General features: G+C 42.7%; 1 protein-coding gene across 1 annotated transcript in view; it reads right to left on the reverse strand.

Annotated features, from left to right (window-relative positions):
• The window catches only part of TTC37 (tetratricopeptide repeat domain 37), a 95,142-nt gene extending 73,564 nt beyond the window's left edge, over positions 1-21,578 (reverse strand). The window contains exons 1-6 of the mRNA XM_018560535.1: positions 21,570-21,578; positions 18,283-18,381; positions 15,223-15,366; positions 13,434-13,525; positions 7,278-7,353; positions 3,291-3,431 (exon numbers count right to left, since the gene is read on the reverse strand). Coding sequence (XP_018416037.1) covers positions 3,291-3,431; positions 7,278-7,353; positions 13,434-13,525; positions 15,223-15,366; positions 18,283-18,372 — 543 coding nt within the window. The 5' untranslated portion in view covers positions 18,373-18,381; positions 21,570-21,578. The remainder of the gene's footprint in view (positions 1-3,290; positions 3,432-7,277; positions 7,354-13,433; positions 13,526-15,222; positions 15,367-18,282; positions 18,382-21,569) is intronic.
• Positions 21,579-21,786: the final 208 nt, after the last annotated feature.

The raw sequence follows: 21,786 nt of genomic DNA on the forward strand, positions 1-21,786 counted from the left end.
TGAAAAATATTATCGCAGCCTTCGATAATGCCATCAGACACTTAACGAATGTTGTTCAAAAGTTTGTTTGATTTTCGTTTTGATTTAACATTCGATTTTGGAAATAATGGAGTTTCCCAAACAAAACAAAAAAAACACATTCACTGTTTAAATTTTGCTTGATCAAGAAAAAATTTCCAACATTCTCCTTCGAATTATTTTGGCAAAAAAAATGATAATTGCTTTGACCCCATGAACTATTAGAAAGTCGAATGTTCGGAAATCGATTTCATTTGTACGAAATTCTAATGATGTATAGTTACACTACTTTCGATTTATACCGTGCCACCATTGGCCAGGCACCCTACTACATTGATTTGGAGCATGACAGGATGTTGAATGTTAGCAATGAAATCCTAACAGAAGTTCTAACCCCCCATTCTTGTTACTGTTTAAAGATGGAATGTAACAATTGCTTACCACTCTGACACCTTTGACACTGCCATAAAGCCATCCCATTCAGTCCACCAATTGACATTGGTGGACTGAATGAGATGGCTTCATGGCAGTGGCAGTGGTGGCACCCACCCAGTTGGTGGGTAATGGCACACCTTCACCCCAGTAAAAGCAATGTCATACTAATGAATGAACTAACTGGGGTAATTTGCAATTCTGCAGTGTTCTAAGTTATAGATAGAGAATACCCATCAGCCACTACTGTACTCATGGTCTGTGAAACATTAAACACAAGTTAGAGAATTGATTTAAAACAATACATTACAGTGTACAAAATAATGAAGAATTCATTTCTAAAACATTTGTGTCCATTTATCAGTTCACAATAAAAAAAAAAAAAGAATATTTATTAAAACAGTGTGCCAAATAAAAAGGTTATTGAGAAGTTAACTGATGCCTAGTAATGCTGCTACATTTGGTCTGGCATCTAGGCTTCAATGACATCTGGTCATAAAAAGTTAAGTGCTTGTGTAGGCAGGAAAATTAAGGTGGCATGCGGCTTACATTTGAGATTATGATGCTTTTAGTACAATTTTGAGATCCTTTAGAGGTCCCTCCAACCTGTTTGAAGCTGCTTTTGCATTCCCAATTACTTGTGTGGGTTTAAACAATGCTGACCCTAACAAATGCCTGCGTACTCAAGCCCTAAGTGCATAGAGCGACTTAACAAATCAGAAATAACTTGACATTGCAATTGCTTCCCACCCATGCAAAATCTAAACCAACCGATCATTTACTATACTTTTAAAGGAGAACTATTGGGAGAGTAAAATATACGCTTCCCAATCGCTTGGGCCAGCATGTGACACAGCATCTGTCACACACAGGTTCTATAGATAAAGAACTGACCGATCACAAACCACTGATCAATCAGCTCACGACTTCTGCCTACAGAGAGTGGTACTGTCAGTCACCCCTCCCCATAGGGATTCCCCCCCCCCCCCACCAATCAGTCAGGTAGCAGGTAGATCCTGACAATATTGCCAGCATCTTTACCGGCTGCAGCATGACTCTGTGCTGTTAGCATATAGTGGGCAGTAGCCCTCTATATGCTTAGTTTGGGTCACAGGAGGGCATTAGTGAATGTCCTCCTGTGACTCAAAAGAAACTATTGCCAAAAAAAAGTTTGGTTATAGTTTACTTTTAAAGTGTACGTACAGCCAAACTTATCTTCTGTTTTGGATAGAGTAGGGAAGCGTTAAAACCCTAATTGATTTAATTTTGCTGCCTGTGTCCCATTGATATTCCCTGACTTCCTACCCTGTAACTGCAACAGGAAGTGAGAGGAAATCCCCCACATAGGAAGGGAAATTCCCCTCTATGACAGCTGTCACCAAAGACTAGCCAATGGGCACACCTGTTCTCGTGAGAACATTTTGGGTTTTCATCATTTTTTGTCTCTGTGACAACGGTGACCAGGACAAAATACAGAGGGTCAATCTCCCCAGCAAGGACACAGACAGATAAAAAAAAAATCTTACAGAAGTTGTAACCCCTCCCAACTCCATCAAAAACTAAAGAAAACATTTTTTGGCTACACAAGCGACTTGTCTAGCCACCTGCAGACCAGCCACTGCATGTAAACGGCATGTCCGCTGTCCTACTGTCCCGGGAAGACGTACCCTTACATCCTTCCACACCTGCAGCGCGCACACAAGCCATTCCTCCCCCTGTGTCATTAAACGATGAAGCGCAAAAGGCTATAAGCACAAAGCCGATTGGACCTGCTCCGTGCCTTGTGATCAATGTGATTGGTTACCACAGCGATCACATGACAAGGTTTACATTGCCAAGCCCTTGCCTTCATCTTACAAAAGAGGAAAGAAGAGGAAAGTAACAATTGAGTGGATGAGTAATTCATTCATTAGTTCTCGTTGTAAACAAGCTGCTGCAGCATCACAAAATACTTTCACCCCCCACCTCTCTACAGTATATGTCAGCTTCATTCTGTCTCTGCTCTGGCCTGTATATTGAGCCCTTCACCTCCCTTATCCTAAAAATCTATACATTAACCCCTTCATCACCCTCCTCCCACTGTATGTGACCTGTACATTTAGCCCTTCACCTCTTCCTCCCTCTGTGTTTAACCTGTACTTTTAATGTATCTAGCACATCATTACCAAGCTCCATGACTAACCCCCCTCAATATCAGCATGTTTCTTTATTTCCAAACAATTGTGGCAAAACATGAGATCACCTTGGGGCGTCTACTTTCCAAAGGGATCATTTTGGGTTTTTTTGTTATCGTTTACTGTACTGGCATTTTTTTTTTGCTATGTTTTAACAAAAAGTAAGGCAAGCAGGTTTTTTTCACATACCTTTTTTCACACTGATGACTGGGATGGATCTGTGGTCCTAGTTCTCTTTCTTTTATGTGAAATGTTTGCGGGATGGGTTTAGGAAAGCAGTTTGACATTTTATTGTCTTGTATACCAACTATTCTTGCGGCCATTGGTCTGGTATATAGTGCTATGTTTACTGTTTTGGCTTATGTGCCTCGTTGCTGGACATGACGGTATTTACTTTTTGTACCTGTTATTTCCCATTCTTGCAACTTTATAAATAGGAAATTAAAGCTGAACTTTGGGCAAAAATATTATTAACTCTTGAGGTGGGGCTATCCCTGCACTGCACGGGTTAACTGCTCGTTTGTGTCTAGGGCTAAAAATAAAAAAAAGTTGTAAGGGTTCAAGTTATTCCTGAGCATTTGCACATATGAGCACACTATGCATTATGTGGCCACGCTGGGAGCCCTCACATGCACAATAATGAAATATTTCAGTATCATTGTTTACCTGCTGCTGGCTCTCATTGTCTTGGAGCTCTATGTTCTCTGCCAGCAGTTGAGTCATCTGTCTCCATAACTTGTAAAGCTCGCTCTTGTCGATTCCTTCTTCTTGCTTTGTGTTTATTAACTGTTGCCATGTTTGTGCAGCCTGCATTAAAGAAATACATATACATACACACTATAATCAATATGCAGTAAACATAGCTTTTTATCTGTGCCCAGCTCCCAGAGTTGACAGTACTTAGACTAATGGCAGGAAGTAGCGCTTTTGTGTGAGTTCTTCCCTAGAGTGGATGCCTCTGTTGTACCTGGAGGTGCCAAGTTTTTTGCCATGCTAGACTGGCAGAGAAGAGTTACTGGAGAGTGTAGTTAAGACAGAAAAAGCCAACATTCAATGGTGGTCTCAGTTAGGGATGCACCGAAATGTCGGCTGCCAAAACATATCGGCTGAAAATTGCACTTTTGGCAAAATGCCGAAAGTGCCATCTTTCGGCTGAAATTGCGGTGCATGCCTGGTTTCTCTCCTCCCGCTAGGCACTGCTCTGTGTCCCCTCTAACACAGCGCAGCGTCCAGCAGGGAGAAGAGAAACTGTCAGAAGAGAGGGGAAAAGGTGCAGAGGGGAGGTGGGCGCGGTGAGCCGCAATGTCACAGGAGGACGGGCTCCCCTCCCACACCGCCCCCCTCAGCCTCCTCTGACCGATCAGGATAGAGAGCGGTGAGGGGGCGGAGACAACGGTGTGCTGTCATAGGAGCCCAGGCCAGTGGTGAGGGGGAGGAGTCAGCTGCAAATAGACCGAGCTCGCCTCACCCTCCTGTGACAGCGAGTCAGGATGCAGAGCGGTACAAACAGTCAGCAACCAGTGATCGTTGACTGTTTGCAAATAACTGAACATAGTATGAGTTACTATGTACCAGTTACGAATGAATAGGAAGTGATCTACATCACTTCCTGTTGATTCATAATGTGGATATGGGAAACATACTATATCCACAACGTATGAATGAACAGGAACACTCAGTATAGAGGATTCCTGTTTATTGATAACAGGAGATGCAGAACAAGAGATTGAGTCTCTGTGTCCTCAATCTCTTTTTCCATTTTAAAAGGGAAATATCAGGTGTCTATTTAGACCCCTAATATTTGCCCAAAGCCCCCAAAAGTAAAGTAAAAAAAATAAAAATAGTTAATAAAAAGAAATAAAACAATTAAGAAATAAAAATAAAATATACAAAAAAGAACAGTTTATAAAAAATAAATAAAAATTAAATATTGTAAAAAAAGCTTTGAAAACAACAACTATTTTCGCTTTCGGCCTGACTTTTTTTTATTTTCGGTTTAAAATTTCATTTCAGTGAACCTCTAGTCACAGGTCTATGTTTGTAAACTGTGGGACAGATTTTCCTTAAAAGTGTATGTATAGCCAAACCTGTTTTTTATCTGATTTTGGGAAGACTATGCAAAGGTTAGAACCTTTTCCAGGTTTTTGTTTTCCCTGTGTACCACTGGGGAAATTTTCCTTCACTTCCTGTCTAAGAGATGCAACAGGAAGTTAGAAGCAATCTCCCAGTGAGAGGAATTCCCCTCTTAGACACTTATCCCCTGAACAGGTGTCCCTATTGAAATATTTCACCTTCCTTCTTGTTGTGAGGACAACTCTAAAATTTTGGATTTTCCCTCACCAGTACAAATAAAGAGGGGAATCTTCCCTGTGTGGACTTAGACAGCAATAAAAACTTGTCAGAAGGTTGGACCCTTACCTACTCCATCAAAATAAATAAAAAGTGTTTTCTAGAGCAGTATTTCTCAACCTTTTAAAAGTATGCAAAATTTCAAATGACCCCAGTCTAAATGTAAAAAATGATGGCGAGTGGTCCCCACTTCCAAAATCAATACTGAAACCTTATCCTAGACATGGGTCTGGCATGTATTTTAAGGCGTGGGGACCCCTGGTAAAAAAGAACTCCAAAAAAATGGGAGTCTCCCCTCCCTTCTTTTACATCCCCCCACCCCTCACCCTTTAGCCAAAATTTGGAAGCATCCCTGACAAAGTCAGAAGGCACCCTGGTTGAGAAAGGCTCCTCTAGGAACACACTTTTGCAGTCAAATTTGAGAAACACCCACTATATGTTTGTTATGTGTTCTCATTCACAGAGCATACTGGAAATATTTTTTTTTAAAAACCATCTCTTACCTTTTAGGCCTTGTTTACACCAAGCACATTCCAGGTGCAGAGCAGAGCAGTTACAGGCCGGATCAAAACTGCATCCATGGTATTCCAATGGTATTTTGAGCTCTAGTTCACACAGCAGCGTTCAGTTCCAGAGCATGTAAAAAAAAACTGCAGCAAGCCCTATTTTACCTGCTCTTGAACGCTCTGGAACGCACCAGAAAAAGCATACAAACGCCCTGGAGCGCACTAAAAGCCCATTCTAAACTAACAAAAAAATATATATTTTTTTTTTAAACCAAAAACGGCCCGGAACGCATTAAAAACGCGGCAAAACCCACTGCACTGCTTGTGCAGAAACTCTTGCAGATCTGCTCTGCATTTGGTGTGAACAAGGCCTTAAGCTGGCCATAGATTATGCAGATTTCAGCCGGTCCTTCAGGAAGTAGGCGAAATTCGCTGTCGGCACCCTTTCGGCCAGGTGATTGAAGGAGCCAGTAGGAAAATCTTTGAACGGACAGCTCATTGGCTGCCAGATCTGCTCAGGTCACAACAGAAACCACGGGGATTCCTCTATCAACACGCTCGTAGTGTTGATGGAGCAGTCTGTTCTAAAAAACAAACAATGTATGGCCAGCTTTAGTTGGGTCTGTGCAGCTGGACTTCCCTCAATTTCTTTGTGACAGGAAACTGTCTGTCCCCATAAGAAGACTAGGGACATGCGGAGCTTCCTCCTGTTAACATACAATGTGATGGGACTTTTAACCCTTAGTTAGGACAGACAGTGTTCATATCCAGTTCATATTAACATTAACATACCCAGCCCCCCTTGCATTCCAGAACAGATATCAGTACATAGAATAGCTTTCCTCCAGGATAGAGCATTTATTGTGCAAACAGCTATTAAAAAAAAAAATGTAAGAACTGGCAAAAATATTATTAACCCTTACAGTGGGGCTACCCCAGCACTGCAAAGGTTAACTGCTCATTTTTGCCTAGGGTAAAACAAAAAAAGTGATCCTCGGAGCCGGCTTGCTCTTAGACCAGTCTCTGGAGAGTCTCACCTCCCTCCACTGCAGCAGGATCCTCAAGGAGGAAACAGGCAAGAGGGAGCGCTGATGGCTCAGAGGATTGGGCGAGTATAACTTTTTTTTTTTTGACCCTAGGCAAATATGAGCAGCTAACCCTTGCAGTGCTGGGGTAGCCCCACTGCAATGTTTGATTAAATTTGTGCCCGGAGTTCTTCAAGTTAAGAATGTGAGTCAAATATAAAATAGGTGTCATCCAAATGTCACTGTGGAGAGTGGAATTACATTTTAAGTTACACTAACAACCACTGCAGAAAACTGCATCTATTAGCCCTCATTCACACGGGTAACGGCCGGCCTGTACGGACCGTGCTGCATGCACGGCCGTATCTGGCAGCTCCCGGGAAGGACAGGTGCTGCGTGGGATTTGTACGCAGCAGCCTGTTCTTCTCTATGGGAGTATGCGACTGTACGCTGCCCTGCGCTTACCCGACCTGCACGTCTGTACGGGTGCGGGTGTCCCTGCTCGGACGCAGGGCGGGTGAGCGTAGGGCAGCGTACACTCATAGAGAAGGAAAGGCTGCTGCGTGTAATCACATGCAGCACCTGTCCTTCACGGTAGAGGCCCGATACGGCCGTGCACGCAGGACGGATCTGTACGGGCCGGCCGTTACCCGTGTGAATGTTGTGAATGATGTATCCTCCTAACTAGAACTTTCTTCACTGTTGTCCCTGCCACACTGCTGTACATAGAATGCGATATTGTAGAGAATAACGTGGATAGTATCCACACTCACCTGTAAGTATTTTCTATCTTCCTTGTACAGATCAACCAGCTTTTTACACACTTCACCCCACTTCTGTTTGTCAGAGCTAGGAGAGAACACATATGCACAGACACGTGAATGGAACATCCTTTCTTCAATGAATATATGGAACATTATGTGAGAGAGGACTGTAAGAGTGGATATTTTATTTTGTGGCAAATCATGTGGCCTAGGTCATGTGATTTGTGTTGCGTAATGGTAATCGGGGAGCTGGAAACGGGACAGATAAAAGGATTGCAGGGAACTGACTATAATGTGGGTATCTAAAGTCAAACCCTTTTTTTTAGTTTTGGGTACAGTGGTAAGAGGTTAGAACCCATCAGGATTACATTGCTGTTTGTGTCCCACTAAGAACATTCACCATACCTACCTGTCCTGCTGACCATTGCCATGGGAACAGGAAGAGAGGGAAAATCCCAAATTTTTATTTGTCACCAGAACAGTAATTAAGGGAAAATCTTCGAATGGAGACACTTGTTCCTGTGACAACTGTCTAAGAGAGGATTTCTCCCACTGTGGAGAGATTTCATTTCACTTCCTGTTTTGTGGACAGGACAGAAAATGAAGGGCATCATTTGTAATGGGACACAGATAGCATAAAAACCTGACAGAGATTTTAACTATTCAATACTCTAGCCACAAATTTAAGAAAAAATGTTTTGGCATCCACGGGGATTGGTAGATTCCGGATAAATGTAGTTTCCGGTTGTTTGAGAGTTACTTATTATTATAGATAGGTCTAACTAATGCCATACCCCATACTATACCATACCAGTAACTCTGTATTTACTTCATATTAATATTGAAATGCAGTCATCAAAAGCAAATTAGGACAACACAGGCTGCAGATAAGCAGAACAATGAGTACACAGGGGATTTTCTAGTTAGATGAGAGTTCTGGTTAGTTGAATTCCAGATAACAGAGAGTTTACTGTATATTTATTTCTCACTCTCCACAAAGGAATAAAATCTACTTTGTGTGCACAAAATGCCTCTGCAAACCCAGTTAAATTAGCAGTGACATGATCACTGTGCTGCACATAGACCGTGCAGACAGCAGAGCTGTGGGAGGAGCCCAGCAGGTCCCCCAACTACAGGCTGCCTGCAGAAAATTACAGAAGGGGGCGGAGACAAGACCAGTCACTCTGCACAAGCTGAGAGCAGCAGTGACTGGTCTTTATAACAGGAAGCTCCAGTTCCGCACTGGATTACTGCACAGATCTGGAAGACAAAACATGAAGCACACCAAGATTACACACACCTCTTATGTTTAGACTACATATGCTGATCCCAGAGTTCAGTTTAAGGAAAGGTTGTTTATTAAATAAAACGTTTTACATTGTAAAGCCAATCTTTTTTTTTACTTTTGAATAAAGTGAGTAAGAGAAAACTCCCGGTCATATTTCTATTTTTTGTTATCTGTGTCCTGTTAAGGTATCCTTTCACATCCTGTACCTAGAACACAACAGGAAGAGGAAATCTCTCCAAAGTACAAGGGAATCCCCTTTTAGACAGTTGTCACGGCAACAAGTGTCCTCCTTGAATGATTTCCTTTAACTTCCTGGCAAATAGAGTAAGGCTGGGTTCACACCTAGGCGACAGCATTTCCATGCAGGTTTTTACGCATAAATCAAGTCGCACATTTTTGTGAGCAGATTCTAGCTCACTGATGTTAATAGGCAGGCGCGCGTTGAAAGTGCAAAAGCACAGCAAACGCGCATTTTCAAGCATTTGCTATTGTGTCTATGGGGCCAAAACGAGCTACATTGTGCCAAAAAAAGCTCATGCACTTCTTCCAATGATAGATGTGAACAGGACCAAATGCTCAGATGTGAGCAGAGCCATAGAAATCAATGGGATTTTTTTGGGGTGTTTTTTTTTTTTTTAGGGCAGAAAAAGTGCTAGAAAACGCTCAGTGTGAACCAGGCCTAAAGCTCCCCAGCAGCACAGAAAGCACTAAAAATCTGACAGGGGTTTGAATTCCTTCCAAATTATCCAAAACATACAAGTTTTGGTTTTAGATACACATGAAATAAACAGCAATAAGTAAAAGGTGGCCATACACTGCGCACATTTTGGCCAGTTCTTGAGGAACCGGCCGAAATTTGCACAGTGGATGCCACCGTCGGCACTCTTTCAGCCGGTATCCCTCCATCAGCTGATCGATGGAGCCGAAGAGTGGTCGGCGGCCGCTGTCAGAATACAAAAGAAACAGCGGGTATTCCACGACCAATGCGCTCCTAGCGTTGATGGAGGAATCGTCTCTATTTTTTTCATTCAACCTCCAGGTTGAAGGCAAGAATTAAGCAGTGTATGGCCAGCTAAAGTCAGTCAGCACTCCCATAATCATACCACCACCAGTGGATAACAATGACAAAGTGTTGTATAAAATAATGAAAATTGGGAAAACCACGTTCAGCAGCAAAAACCACATTTAACCAGTTGACATCCGCAGTGTTAAACCCCCTTCCCATCCAGGCCATTTTTCAGTATTCAGCGCTGCGGTACTTTGACTGACATTTATTCCGTCATGCAACGCTGGACTGAAATGAATTTTATACCCTTTTTTGAGGACAGATAGAGCTTTCTTTTGGTGGTATTTATTCACCACTGGGGGTTTTATTTTTTACTACCGTATATACTCGAGTATAAGCCGTCCCGAATATAAGCCGAGGTACCTAATTTTAGCAAAAAAAACTGGGAAAACTGGGCTGTAATATCTCTCCTGACACGTGGTCCCAGATATGGATGACGACCTCACGAAGCTCAGCTAACGTCCAGGCGATAGAGGCTAATTATAAACTGCTCTTTAGGTGGTATCTGGTGCCCCTTAGGATCTCTAAAGTGATTCCATCTTACTCACCAAATTGTTTCAGGGGTTGCCGGGTAAAAAATAAAATTCCTCCGACTGCCTATGTTCTAGTTCTAAAGTCTGAAGCCCATGATCCTTTACTCATCTGATGTTTTAAATCATACGGGTTGGGGGATAATTACAACGGGTTGGGAATACATTCTGGGCAGGTCCTATTCACGTGTGGGTGATCCCAGATGCTTATGCTGAGACACTATGCAAATCTATCACTGGAGGGGCCTGGACCATATACCCTGATGGTCTACAGAAGTTCATTATCCACCATGTTAACCCGCTGGCAGACCCATTATTTATAAAACAATGTTGTTTCTGTGCCTGGACTTTCACTTTAAAAATACAACTGGCCTGAGTAAAAGGGTCAATCCCCATAGCAACCGCAAAGTTCCTGTTTTTCTGCGGAAAGGAAAACAAGGAGAAGAATGAGACTGATTGCTAAGGGGCAGTAAACACTTTTCTGCAAAGATGCTTGTTCATAAATGAGGCCAAGTAAGCTGCTGGCTCTTTTCAGCTTTGACAGTAAAGCATAACCCCTCCAGGGAAAAATAAATATTCACTGATTATGGTATCCACTCCAAGCTCACCCCTGTGATGGACTACAATATCACATTTAGTTTACTAATTTGTAGTGAGATTGTAGTCCATCACAGGAGCGAGCTAGGAACGGCGGCTACTATACAACACACACAGGGACCATGGGGAAGAAATGTAGCCACCCTGCAGAAGGAAGGACACTGTCAGCATGAGTTCAGAGCTGATTTGAGGATCTACATCCGAGTGATACACAAATAAGATACATTTCTGTTAATAGTTAAGGTCCTTGAATGCATTTTTAAGATTTAAATCCTGAGTTTAGTGTCACTTTATGGAGGGAAATAAAGGGAAAATAGGAACAATCTGCAACAACTACAGAGACAGAAATCATTTGTAGTTTCCTTTCAGAAGAATGAGGGAAGGCTAGAACCTGTCAGCTTTCTACTGCTGTCTGTGTTTCTTTTGCAGATTGTTCCTCACTTCCTGTCTAGTGAATCCATTGTAACACAGCAGGTAAGGGGAAATCCCTATATTGGAGCTCCAGATAGCAGTAGAAACCCTCGCTCTACAACTACAACTCTTCCCCATTAATGATCGGCTCTTAAATTAAGACTAGAGTGCTCCTTTGACTGAAATAAAACGAAGGTAAAAAAACAATTCTATAAAAGGTCTATTTGTGCAAATATTGTACGAGTCAAAAGACTAAACACAACAGAGCCATGACACAAAACAACTGAAAGCAATATCAATGAATTTACATTGTATTGTCTCCACCTGCTGCGTGAACAGTCCCCACAGCCATTGCAGAAGTCAAACATGTAATTTAAAGAGGAAAAAGTGTGTGTGTTTGAATTTTTCATTATCTGTTTTGCCTGAGGAAGTGACTTTGCTGTTCCGAAATGTTGCTCTGATGATGTGACACCTTTGAAGTCAATAAACATTGACTTTTCTACATGCTGGATTGCATGTGACCTTTTTTGTATGTTTTGGACTTATATTGCGGAGGCATCCGAGGTCATTTCAGCACCCACCCTACGATTAGGGTTTTTTATCCAGTCATGAGTGTGATGGGTGCGTTTGTGTTTTAATTTGTTCACTTCAAAATTAGGCTGAGAAGAAAGCATAGTAGTGCTTGAATAAAAAAAAACGGAAAAAAAAACCTGCTTAGTAAAAATACATTGGGGGACATTTATCAAACAAATTAGCAACATAGATGGAAATCAGGCTGCCTATCACTTAGCAAAGTGTCTGCAACAGGTTAAGGTTGATGTCAGACGGGCGATTCTACCACTAGAGGCTGCCTGTCTGTCCCTATGGAATGGCTTCTCTGTAGCCAGATGCAATGCGATGTCACTCTGTCAATAGTCGGAGTGCTGCTGAATCTTGATCACTAGTGATGGGAGCGACATCTCACTGCCTTAGCTACACAGGTAGCGGTTCCATAGGGAAAAACAGGAAGTCTTTTACTGATCCTGCCACTGGCAATTTCGACAAAAGCACCAGCGGAAGGATCACTGGCGACAGAGTTGCCAGTCTGTAAGTAGATGGAGAGACCCTCCGCACTCCTCACAGCAGTCCCGGACAGATAAGAAAAAAGTGGTGCTCGCAGTGATGAATTACCACGGATGGCGCCGTGCAAACACAGGAAAGTCAGGAAATCACCAGCACTCAGTAGTAAAGATAAATATGTCTCTTTTATTGGACAGAAAGCTTCACAGACATCCAAATAAACGTTTATTTGGATGTCTGTGACGCTTTCTGTCCAATAAAAAGGGACATATTTATCTTTACTACTGAGTGCTGGTGATTTCCTGACTTTCCAGATTTGCCAGTCTGACACCTGGCAGAAAGTGTATTTGTGACCTGTGCATCAAAATTCCTGGGCAACCAACTGCAACAGATTTGCAAGGTCTGCAACAGATTCATGAAGATGAGACAGATGTTCACTGTAAATAGACTCATAATTAAAGAGTTCCATTCAGTTGCACTGTGCTTTCAGAACAGCCAAGAAAGGAATTTATGACTAAAGCTGTAACCTTGTAACAAGCTGAAACACTATCTGTCTTACTGCTCCTGTTAGCATTGCCTTGCTGTGCAACAAGCTTTAGAAATGTCTCCCATTGCATTGTGATTTCCCTTTTAACATCCCTATATAACATCACAATATTAAGCAGCTTCCACCTATGGCCCCCTTCCCACAGCCGCACCAATCAGATTACCTATCATTTTATTGACGCTCAATGTTAGTCTATAGGCAGATGGACAGAAAAGGGTTTTTGCCCTTCTCCGATTTTTGGACCTAAACCTGATGGATCGGAGCTCATAGGATGCAAATGGATGAATGTCCTTTTACATCCACCTGCCTATAGAGCTACCACGGGCCAGTTAAGCTCAGTTTTTTTCTTTCATCACAAGAGGGAGTAAAAAACTGAACGGACATGGATATCACAAAAGTGACATCTGTACTGTTCTGCTCCAATTCAGCAGGAGATCTGTTCAGGGATCACCTGCTGACTGGAACAGACGATGTCCATGTGAAAGAGGATAAAAACATGTTCATGTAGATTCAGTAGCTGTAAAAGTGTTTTGTGGCAGGAGACATCCAAGATTAAACAAAAGAAAAAAACACTCACCTTCAAAGGTCACTTCAGGCATACAGTATATAATATTCTGTACATACAGTATGTAGCACTGTGACCTTTGTGCACTTATATTTAACTTACGTTTTGTAAAGTTCCAACAGCTTTTGGTACACATTTGGCAAGTCTTCTTTTAATTCTTTTTGGCTGACTTTTTCATACAAATTCGCCAACCCCTAAATAAAAAAATATATTATTATTATAAGTAATAGCATTCATAAAATGCAAGGATATTGACTAATTTATATGCTTATTTTAGTGTATGATGTCATCCACACATTACATTTTTCAGAAGAGACATCAAAGCGATTATAATTAAATACAGGTATTTGACAGCCTGTCGATAAGGTTTAGAGCCACTTTCAAGAGCGTGTGGTGTTACATGTGCCCTTTCATTTTCAATGAGCCCTCAACACGCACCCACCAAAAAAAAAACCAAGCACACAGTAAGGAATCACAGCTGTTTGCCATGATGTGCTAATATACGCAATTGGTACATTATGGCCGATTTAACTTGCAAACAATCCATTCCAGCGCTGCGCTGTCCACTCTCCGCTCCATCAACCGCTCTGTCACCTTCTCCCTTCTGGGTTCAGGGTCTTTATTCTGTTGGTTGGCCGGTATTATGTAAAGCCCACGCATGTAAGACTGGAGCTTGGCTCATGGTTACAACAGTGTTTCCTAAAGTTCAAAACGGCAGGACGCATAATTTCTAATACGTAATATAGTGCCAGCTACTGGTGGCAGAAGCCATGGTGCATAGGTGTGTTTAGGGATGCACCAATACCGGTTTCTCGGTATCGAGGACCAAGATTTATCTTTCGGTACTCGCCGATACCGAATACTGATAGCACCTCTGCTAGCATGGTGCTGGCTTCCCATGCAATCAGAAAGCCAGACGAGGTGTTATGACCCGCTGCCTGGCTACTTGATTGCCCGGGAGGCCAGCTGCATGCTGTTTGGCAGGCTCGATGTTGATGGCCGGGAAGCTGGCTTCCCAGCCAATCAGCATCGATCCGGCTTCCCAACTGGCTACATGTTCCCTCATGACAATGCCAGCCAGAGGAAATCTCCCTCTGAATGGACGTTCCAGCATCGGGGGTATAGTGTGTGTGTGTGTGTGTGTGTGTGTGTGTGTGTGTGTGTGTGTGTGTGTGTGTGTGTGTGTGTGTGTGTGTGTGTGTGTGTGTGTGTGTGTGTGTGTGTTTTGTAGGTGGAACATGTAGTTAATTTTAATCATATAATTGGCACTTAAAGTCACAGTTGTGATGAGGGCACACAATAAAAAACAACATTTGTCAAACACGGTGTTACACTCAAAGCTACTGTGCCACTTTATTGGCAACCAAAGCAACGTTTAAAAGGGGAAACTCCAGACATTGCAAAACTAACCCCTGCAGTAGGGTTACCCCGGCACTGCAAGGGTTAAGTGCACATATTGGTCTAGGGGTTCAGATAAAGAAGATATACTTCACTGATCCTTGGAAAGCGCCTGGTTGCTAGATTGGTCCCTGCATCCTCTTCTCCCCTGGGCTCCAGCAGTCTAAGCACCGATGATATCATAACCACTAATGCAGGTCCATGACCTGCATTAGACTTCAGGATGCGGAGAGTCGTTCCACAGCTGGAGCGGAGGGGGAGAGAAGCGAGCGCTAACTTCTTCAGGATCAAGTAAGTAAATCTGCTTTATTTGAGCCCCTAGACTAAAACAAGCAGTTAACCCTTGAAGCACAGGGTAATTTTAATAAAATCCTGGAGTTCTTCTTCAATAAACAATCTAACAGCTTATTTGTGCGCAAAATGTGAAATGACTATGGAATTTGTAAATGGCAGTTTCAAGTTTCAGTAGTAATAAAGCACGACAATGACACACCTGCCAGGCCAATAGCTGTTCTGGTTCGAGCTCTGCGGCTTTTCTGTAGGCAGCTTGTGCTTGGCCTTCCTGCTCCAGCTCGGCAGCAGCTAATCCAATGAAAACCCAGGCATTGTAGTTATTCTTGTCCAATTTCAGAGCTGCCTGCAGATGAAAACAGAACACACAGAAGATTTCACTAATCGATATACCAAACAAAACATTGCCCACAAATATAATACAGTTGTGTCTGCTAAGTGTTTTCTTTAACCACTTCCTGGCCGGAGCAATTTCTTACATTTGCGCACACATGATACAATCTGAATTTTTGGCTAGAAAACAGCTCCAGACCCCCCAAACAATGATATATTTTCTGAAAGCAGAGGCCCTGTAGAATGAAAAATATTGTTTTGCATTTTTTTATGTTACTTTCATTTTATTAACTTTTGCTTTTTTTTTTTTTACACTCAACTTTATTGCTATCACATAGGAGGCTAACAAGCACCCTATCTAATAGTAAATATAATGTGACAGGTCCTCTTTATGGAGACATCAGGGGTATTTCAGACCTTTAATGTCACCAAGGGACCCCAAAGAAGCTGATGAAGCAGAGATCTGCTTCCCCAGCTTCTTCCTCTGGCTCTAAGAGCCGGAGAATGTAAACAGTGACACCGGAAGTGATATAATACACATCACTTACCGGTCCAGTGATCGGAGGAGAGATCGGCGGCTGGAAGCTTGCTGATCTGTCCGATCAGTGAGAAGGGACCCGCCATGCCAGTCCCGGGCCCACATGGAGGACAGTGGAGCCCGGGGAAGCTGGCGGAGTCCACACATCGCCGCACTGTACTGTACTAAGCAGCCGTCGGATTGCTTGTATTTAAACAGCAATCGCCTGCTGTTTAAAATGATACCAAGAACACGGCTGCAACAGTGCTGTGTTCTTGGTATAACCGCTTCAGGAAAGGACTTTTTTTTTTTACAATGGGCAGTCCTGAAGCGGTTAATCGAACAGCTAGTCAGAAACCAAAGATCCTGTATTTCAAGGAAGTCCGTTTAGTACACTTTCATTAACTACTTTCTAGGAGTTGGAAAAGGAACTAATAGTAAGACAGAAATCTGAAGAGGGGACACGAGAGGTTAACCTACTTCCATTCTATAGAAAATCACCACAGCTCAACACAGACTTTGTTGAAAATGTAATTTATTGAACAATGTATGGGCAACTATCATTTAAAAATGATAATCTAATACTTCACAACAGCCATTTACTGTTACCTTTAACTATTCACATGTTTAAAAAGGGAACTAGATACAACAAAACTTTATTAGAACACCTTCTCACAGAGGAACTTTACCTATATCTTCAAAATAATAACACACCTTTAGAAATGTTTAGTAATGACAAATCTACAAACACATACAGTTGTGTGAAAAAGTGTTGGCCCCCTTGATTTTTCATTGTTTTGCACGTTTGTCACACTTTAATGTTTCAGATCATCAAACAAATGTAAATATTAGTCAAAGATAACAAAAGTAAACACAACATGCAGTTTTTAAAAGGAGGGTTTTTTTTTTATTATTATGGGAAAACAAAATCCAAACCCATATGGCCCTGTGTGAAAAAGTGTTTGCCCCCCCTGTTAAAACATAACTTAACTCTGGTTTATTACACTTGAGTCAAAATTCTCTCCCAGGCCTGATTACTGCCACCCCTATTCGCAATCAAGAAATCACTTACATAAGACTTGACTGACAAAGTGAAGTAGACCAAAAGATTCTCAAAAGCTACACATCATGCCGAGATCCAAATAAATCCAGGAACAAATGAGAAAGAAAGTAATTGAGATCTATCAGTCTGGAAAAAGGTTATAAAGCCATTTCTAAAGCTTTGGGACTCCAGCGAACCACAGTGAGAGCCATTATCCACAAATGGTGAAAACATGGAACAGTGGTGAACCGTCCCAGGAGTGGGCGGCCAACAAAAACTACACCAAGCGCAGCGACGACTCATCCAAGAGGTCACAAAAGACCCCACAACAACATCCAAAGAACTGCAGGCCTCACTAGCCTCAGTTCAGGTCAGTGTTCATAACTCCACCATAAGAAAGAGACAGGGCAAAAATGGCCTGCATGGCAGAGTTCCAAGACACAAAACCGCTGCTGAGCAAAAAGAACATAAAAGCTCGTCTCCGTTATGCCAGAAAACATGTTGATGATCCCCAAGACTTTTGGGAAAATACTCTGTGGACTGACAAGACAAAAGTTGAACTTTTTGGAAGGTGTGTGTCCCATTACATCTGGCGTAAGATTAACACCGCATTTCACAAAAAGAACATCATACCAGCAGTAAAATATGGTGGTGGTAGTGTGATGGTCTGGGGCTGTTTTGCTGCTTCAGGACCTGGAAGACTTGCTGTGATAAATGGAACCATGAATTCTGCTGTCTACCAAAAAATCCTGAAGGATAATATGCGGCCATCTGTTCGTGACCTCAAGCTGAAGCGAACTTGGGTTCTGCAGCAGGACAATGATCCAAAACTAATCCTCTGTCTGCCTTTTTGGGCACAGCTTACAAAGTTCAGCTCTTTAAAAGGAGAACTATGAGGTGAGTGCTTTTCACTCACCTCATAGTTCTAGCCGACCTATGACAATGAGACTGTCACAGGTCGGCTCAGTAGATCGGGAGGTGAGCGAACACATACCGGGTTCGCTCACCTCTCGATCCTGTAACGGCTCTCTGCCGTGACAGGGGGAGGGGCTGGATTCCCCTCTCCCCGCTCCGATCTGCCAGCGCTGACTGGCGGAACGGACGGGGGAGGGGGCAGGTACAGCTGGCTCTGCCTCTAGATAGGCAGAGCCAGCTGTCAATCACGCAGCTGGGCAGATCCCATCGTCTAAGTCGGGATCCGCTCCGGCGTCTCAGTATACCGCGAGCTGTAGCTTGCGGTATACTGAGCTTAGGGTAACGGGTGTCCTCCCGTTACCCTAAGGAGAACTATGGGGAAAGACACTGACCCCATAGTTCTCCTTTAACAGAGTTCTTCTATAAGCCCTAAATGACAGGGTCATAAGCCTTACCTTACACTGCTTGAGTGCTTCTTTATAATCTTTATTTCTAATTGAATCTCTGGCATTCTTCAACACGGCTTTCACTTCTTTACTGGACATTGTGTTATGCTATAAACAAAAGAGAAAAAAGTCATTAGGTTTCAGTTTTCAAACCTTCTATTCAACTTATTCATCATATTTGCTACGTACAAAACTATACTTATGAGCATAAGTATACCAAAAAACTGTACCAAAAATGAGACCATTGTTCTGTAGAATATATTGCGTCTAACAATTCTTTACCAAGGTGGAGCATTAGCAAAAGGGGTGGAATTGCACATTCTACATGATTTAGGTCTTGTGGACATGGGCTTCAGCTTGTATAAGGACAGCCTGCACAGCAAAATCTTGGGAAGGCTTTTACCAAGCTCCATGTAGTGCTGATGCTTACAGAAGCCAGCTAACCGTTTATTTGAAGTAACAGTCAGCACTCCCATTACAGTCGGTCTTTAACATTCCAAACTGGAGCTGAATGGTGGTTTAAAACCTTCCACAAAGTTTGATGAAAGCCCTGCACGTGTTTTGTAAAAGCTCAATGCTCAGGAGGCTCTTACACAAGCTTTTTTTAACAAAATATTGAAATACTGTTTTTCAAGTTTTAATAGTTTCTAATGTAATGTGAAAGGACAGCGTATTCACCAAATAATCAGTAAATTCTGCTTGAGATGCCTACATACAAAACACACAGTGCAATGAAAAGGTTTACTTAAAGCAAACCTTTCCTGAGACCAATGGAGAGACATTGCCAATCCCCTTTTGACGATGGTAGTTGTTTGTCTTTCACGGCTAGCACACTTACCAAAAGGATTAATGTGTGAGTGACTGGCCTGAAACAAGTACACATTCAAGTAATATAAGATACAATGTAACAATTCTAGATAACACTAAAGGGATTTAACAAATGTCTGTAACAATTGCAACAAAAGGAGATCCTGTAGTAGTAATTGTTACATTTACCTGCTAATTCTCACAACATTCGCGCAGAACACATGTACAGCACATGCAGTTTCACTGGATGGTCAGCTATGCAAATTTTTTTTTTTAAATAAACCCCTAAGAGTTGACTGACTCATTAAAAACAAAACCCTCCTTATGTTAATGGTATTGTATCCCAACAGCTGTTAGAGAATCTGTCATCTAAATTACAAAAAAAAAAAAAAACTGCTGCAGGTAGGAAGTTCCTGAAAATACCTACAGCAGTCACCCACACCCTCCTGTCACTGCTGAATCCTGGATTCTTCTGATAGGCAAAGCACCAACACTTCCAAAGCTTTTCCCATAGTGATGATTCAATAGGAATGTGTGGTGTATGGTGCTTAGTGACCTATCAGAATAGTCCAGGATTTGGCCCGCATTTCATACAGGACTTTGCCCCCCTTCCTTCCATCCTCCTGCACATTCCTAGTGATCAGCGAGGCTTCCCATCATAGTGATGGGCCAATAGGTATGTGGGGGTGAGAATTAACACAGGGCTCTTACACTCGCCAGAAGATTTGCCTGTCAGAGCTGGCTGGAATTGAATTCAGCCATGGCAGGTCATGCCTAACTGAGCAGAGGGAGCAGGCAGCTTCTCCTGGTTCAGTCCCCCTCTGTATAGTACCTGTCCAGATGCTTATCAGAGGTAGTCAGCCTGGTCAGACCAGGGAGATGTGTGGCCAATATCTGTGCTATTTTGTAGTGTCTGGAACGTGTCACAAATTATCTTCAACACAGGTGCAGTATATTGATGATTTGGAGCATAGCATGTGCACATTACATGTGCGCCAAAATAAATGTTGGATCAACAAAAGTTTATTGGGCCCACTGTCACTTTGCCCTGCATGGGCAAGGTAACGTTATCTCTCCAAAAACTAAATTGGTGATTGGTTACAATATATTAGCAAGAATCATAATTGTTAGTTTCGACAACCAAAACTTCTGTGCAGTGCAAATTAGAGCTGTCCACTGAAATGTAACTCTTAATAGTCTAATGGATGTGCCTAAAGAAAGCCAATCACAAAGGACCAAATTAACTGACCCAGCCTGGGTGAACAAATCTGCCCACACACATATGGGCAAATCTGTATGATCCAGATATTCTGTGATGATATAGATATGCTACAACCACATATACAGTCATTGTGCTCTTGGCTGTCTCATCCTGTCCAGACTTTCCCCAGAAAATCAAAACATGTAATCTACTGGAAACTTGGAAAATGCAGAGAAAAATTGAATAATGGACATGCATATTCTTTGCATTCAATCAGCTATTAACTATGTACTGATGCCATCTTTCAGACCAATAACCAATGTCAGGTACTGATATTCTGTTTACATCCAGCTGCGTCAGCAGCTGAGTGCAAACAGCAGGCAGTTGCCAGATAGCGGCCGACCCTATGGAGCATCCGCCCCATTCATCTTCCGGCGGCAGGATTCTACAGCCGGCAGCTGAATGTATACAGCCGGCAGTCTCCTGATTTTGGTCGACCCCTACTAAGACTCACACCCCACCCCATTCATCTGCTGGCGGCAGGATTCTACATCCGGCAGCTGAATGTAAACAGCAGGCAGTCACCCGATAGCAGCCTTGCTGCTGTCCAAATACTCCAACAGTGACGTTAGCTGATTGGCTGCAGACAATGTTTAACCAAGAAGTTGTAGACGGTTCCTTCAACAAGTCAAATGAAAATCGACTTTGTTTGAATGGAGTGGTCCCGAGCTGGGGAATTGTGGGTGAGTCAGCAGGACTCGAGCTGTGCATAGCTAGTTTTAGAAAGAGTGGGTAAGGTTAGAACTGGGAGATGGTGAATTATCGAATCTTCCCATAATCAGGGCCGATATTCACAAATGTTTTAAATTATCAGTATTAGTTAAATTTACTGATATTACAGATAATAAACACTGTGCAAATTTCAGCCAATTCTTGTGGAATCTGCCGAAATTCACACAGTGGGTGGTGCCGCTTTCTGGCCGGCATTCCTCGATCAGCTGATTGAAGGAGCAGGTCATAAAATCCATGTGGGAACAAAGCTGGCAGCCACAGACCTGCTGTCTCTGTTCGGGTATGCTGGGTAAACTGGTTGAAGCATGCCATGAAGAGAGATGCAAACTCTGAGCTGCTTCCATGATTTAAATATCTGACAGAAGACAAATGAGGGCTCCTCGATGCATGGAATGCTGTGTGGGTGAAGGCTGACAGCAGTCACATATAGCTGTACAGCGCTGACCCCTCACTGATTGCTGGATGGAACTCCACTTACTCATTCCATGACACTCACATCTATGGCTCCACACTGACAGCTCCACGCTCCCGAGTCACGTGATCTGACCTAGCTACGGGACGGCGCTGGGACAAACATACTGCTCATAAGACTGAGGTTTGGTCAAAAAGATGAGCTGAGATATGTAACCCTCTGTGCTGTACATTCCATGGTTGTGCACTACGAGCAAATAACATCTATAGGAGGCGCCACACTCTGACGTGGGCTGGTTCGT

This window comes from Nanorana parkeri, unplaced genomic scaffold (genome assembly GCF_000935625.1).
Source record: "Nanorana parkeri isolate BGI_ZX_2015 unplaced genomic scaffold, ASM93562v1 scaffold462, whole genome shotgun sequence".
NCBI classification, from domain to species: Eukaryota; Metazoa; Chordata; class Amphibia; order Anura; family Dicroglossidae; genus Nanorana; species Nanorana parkeri.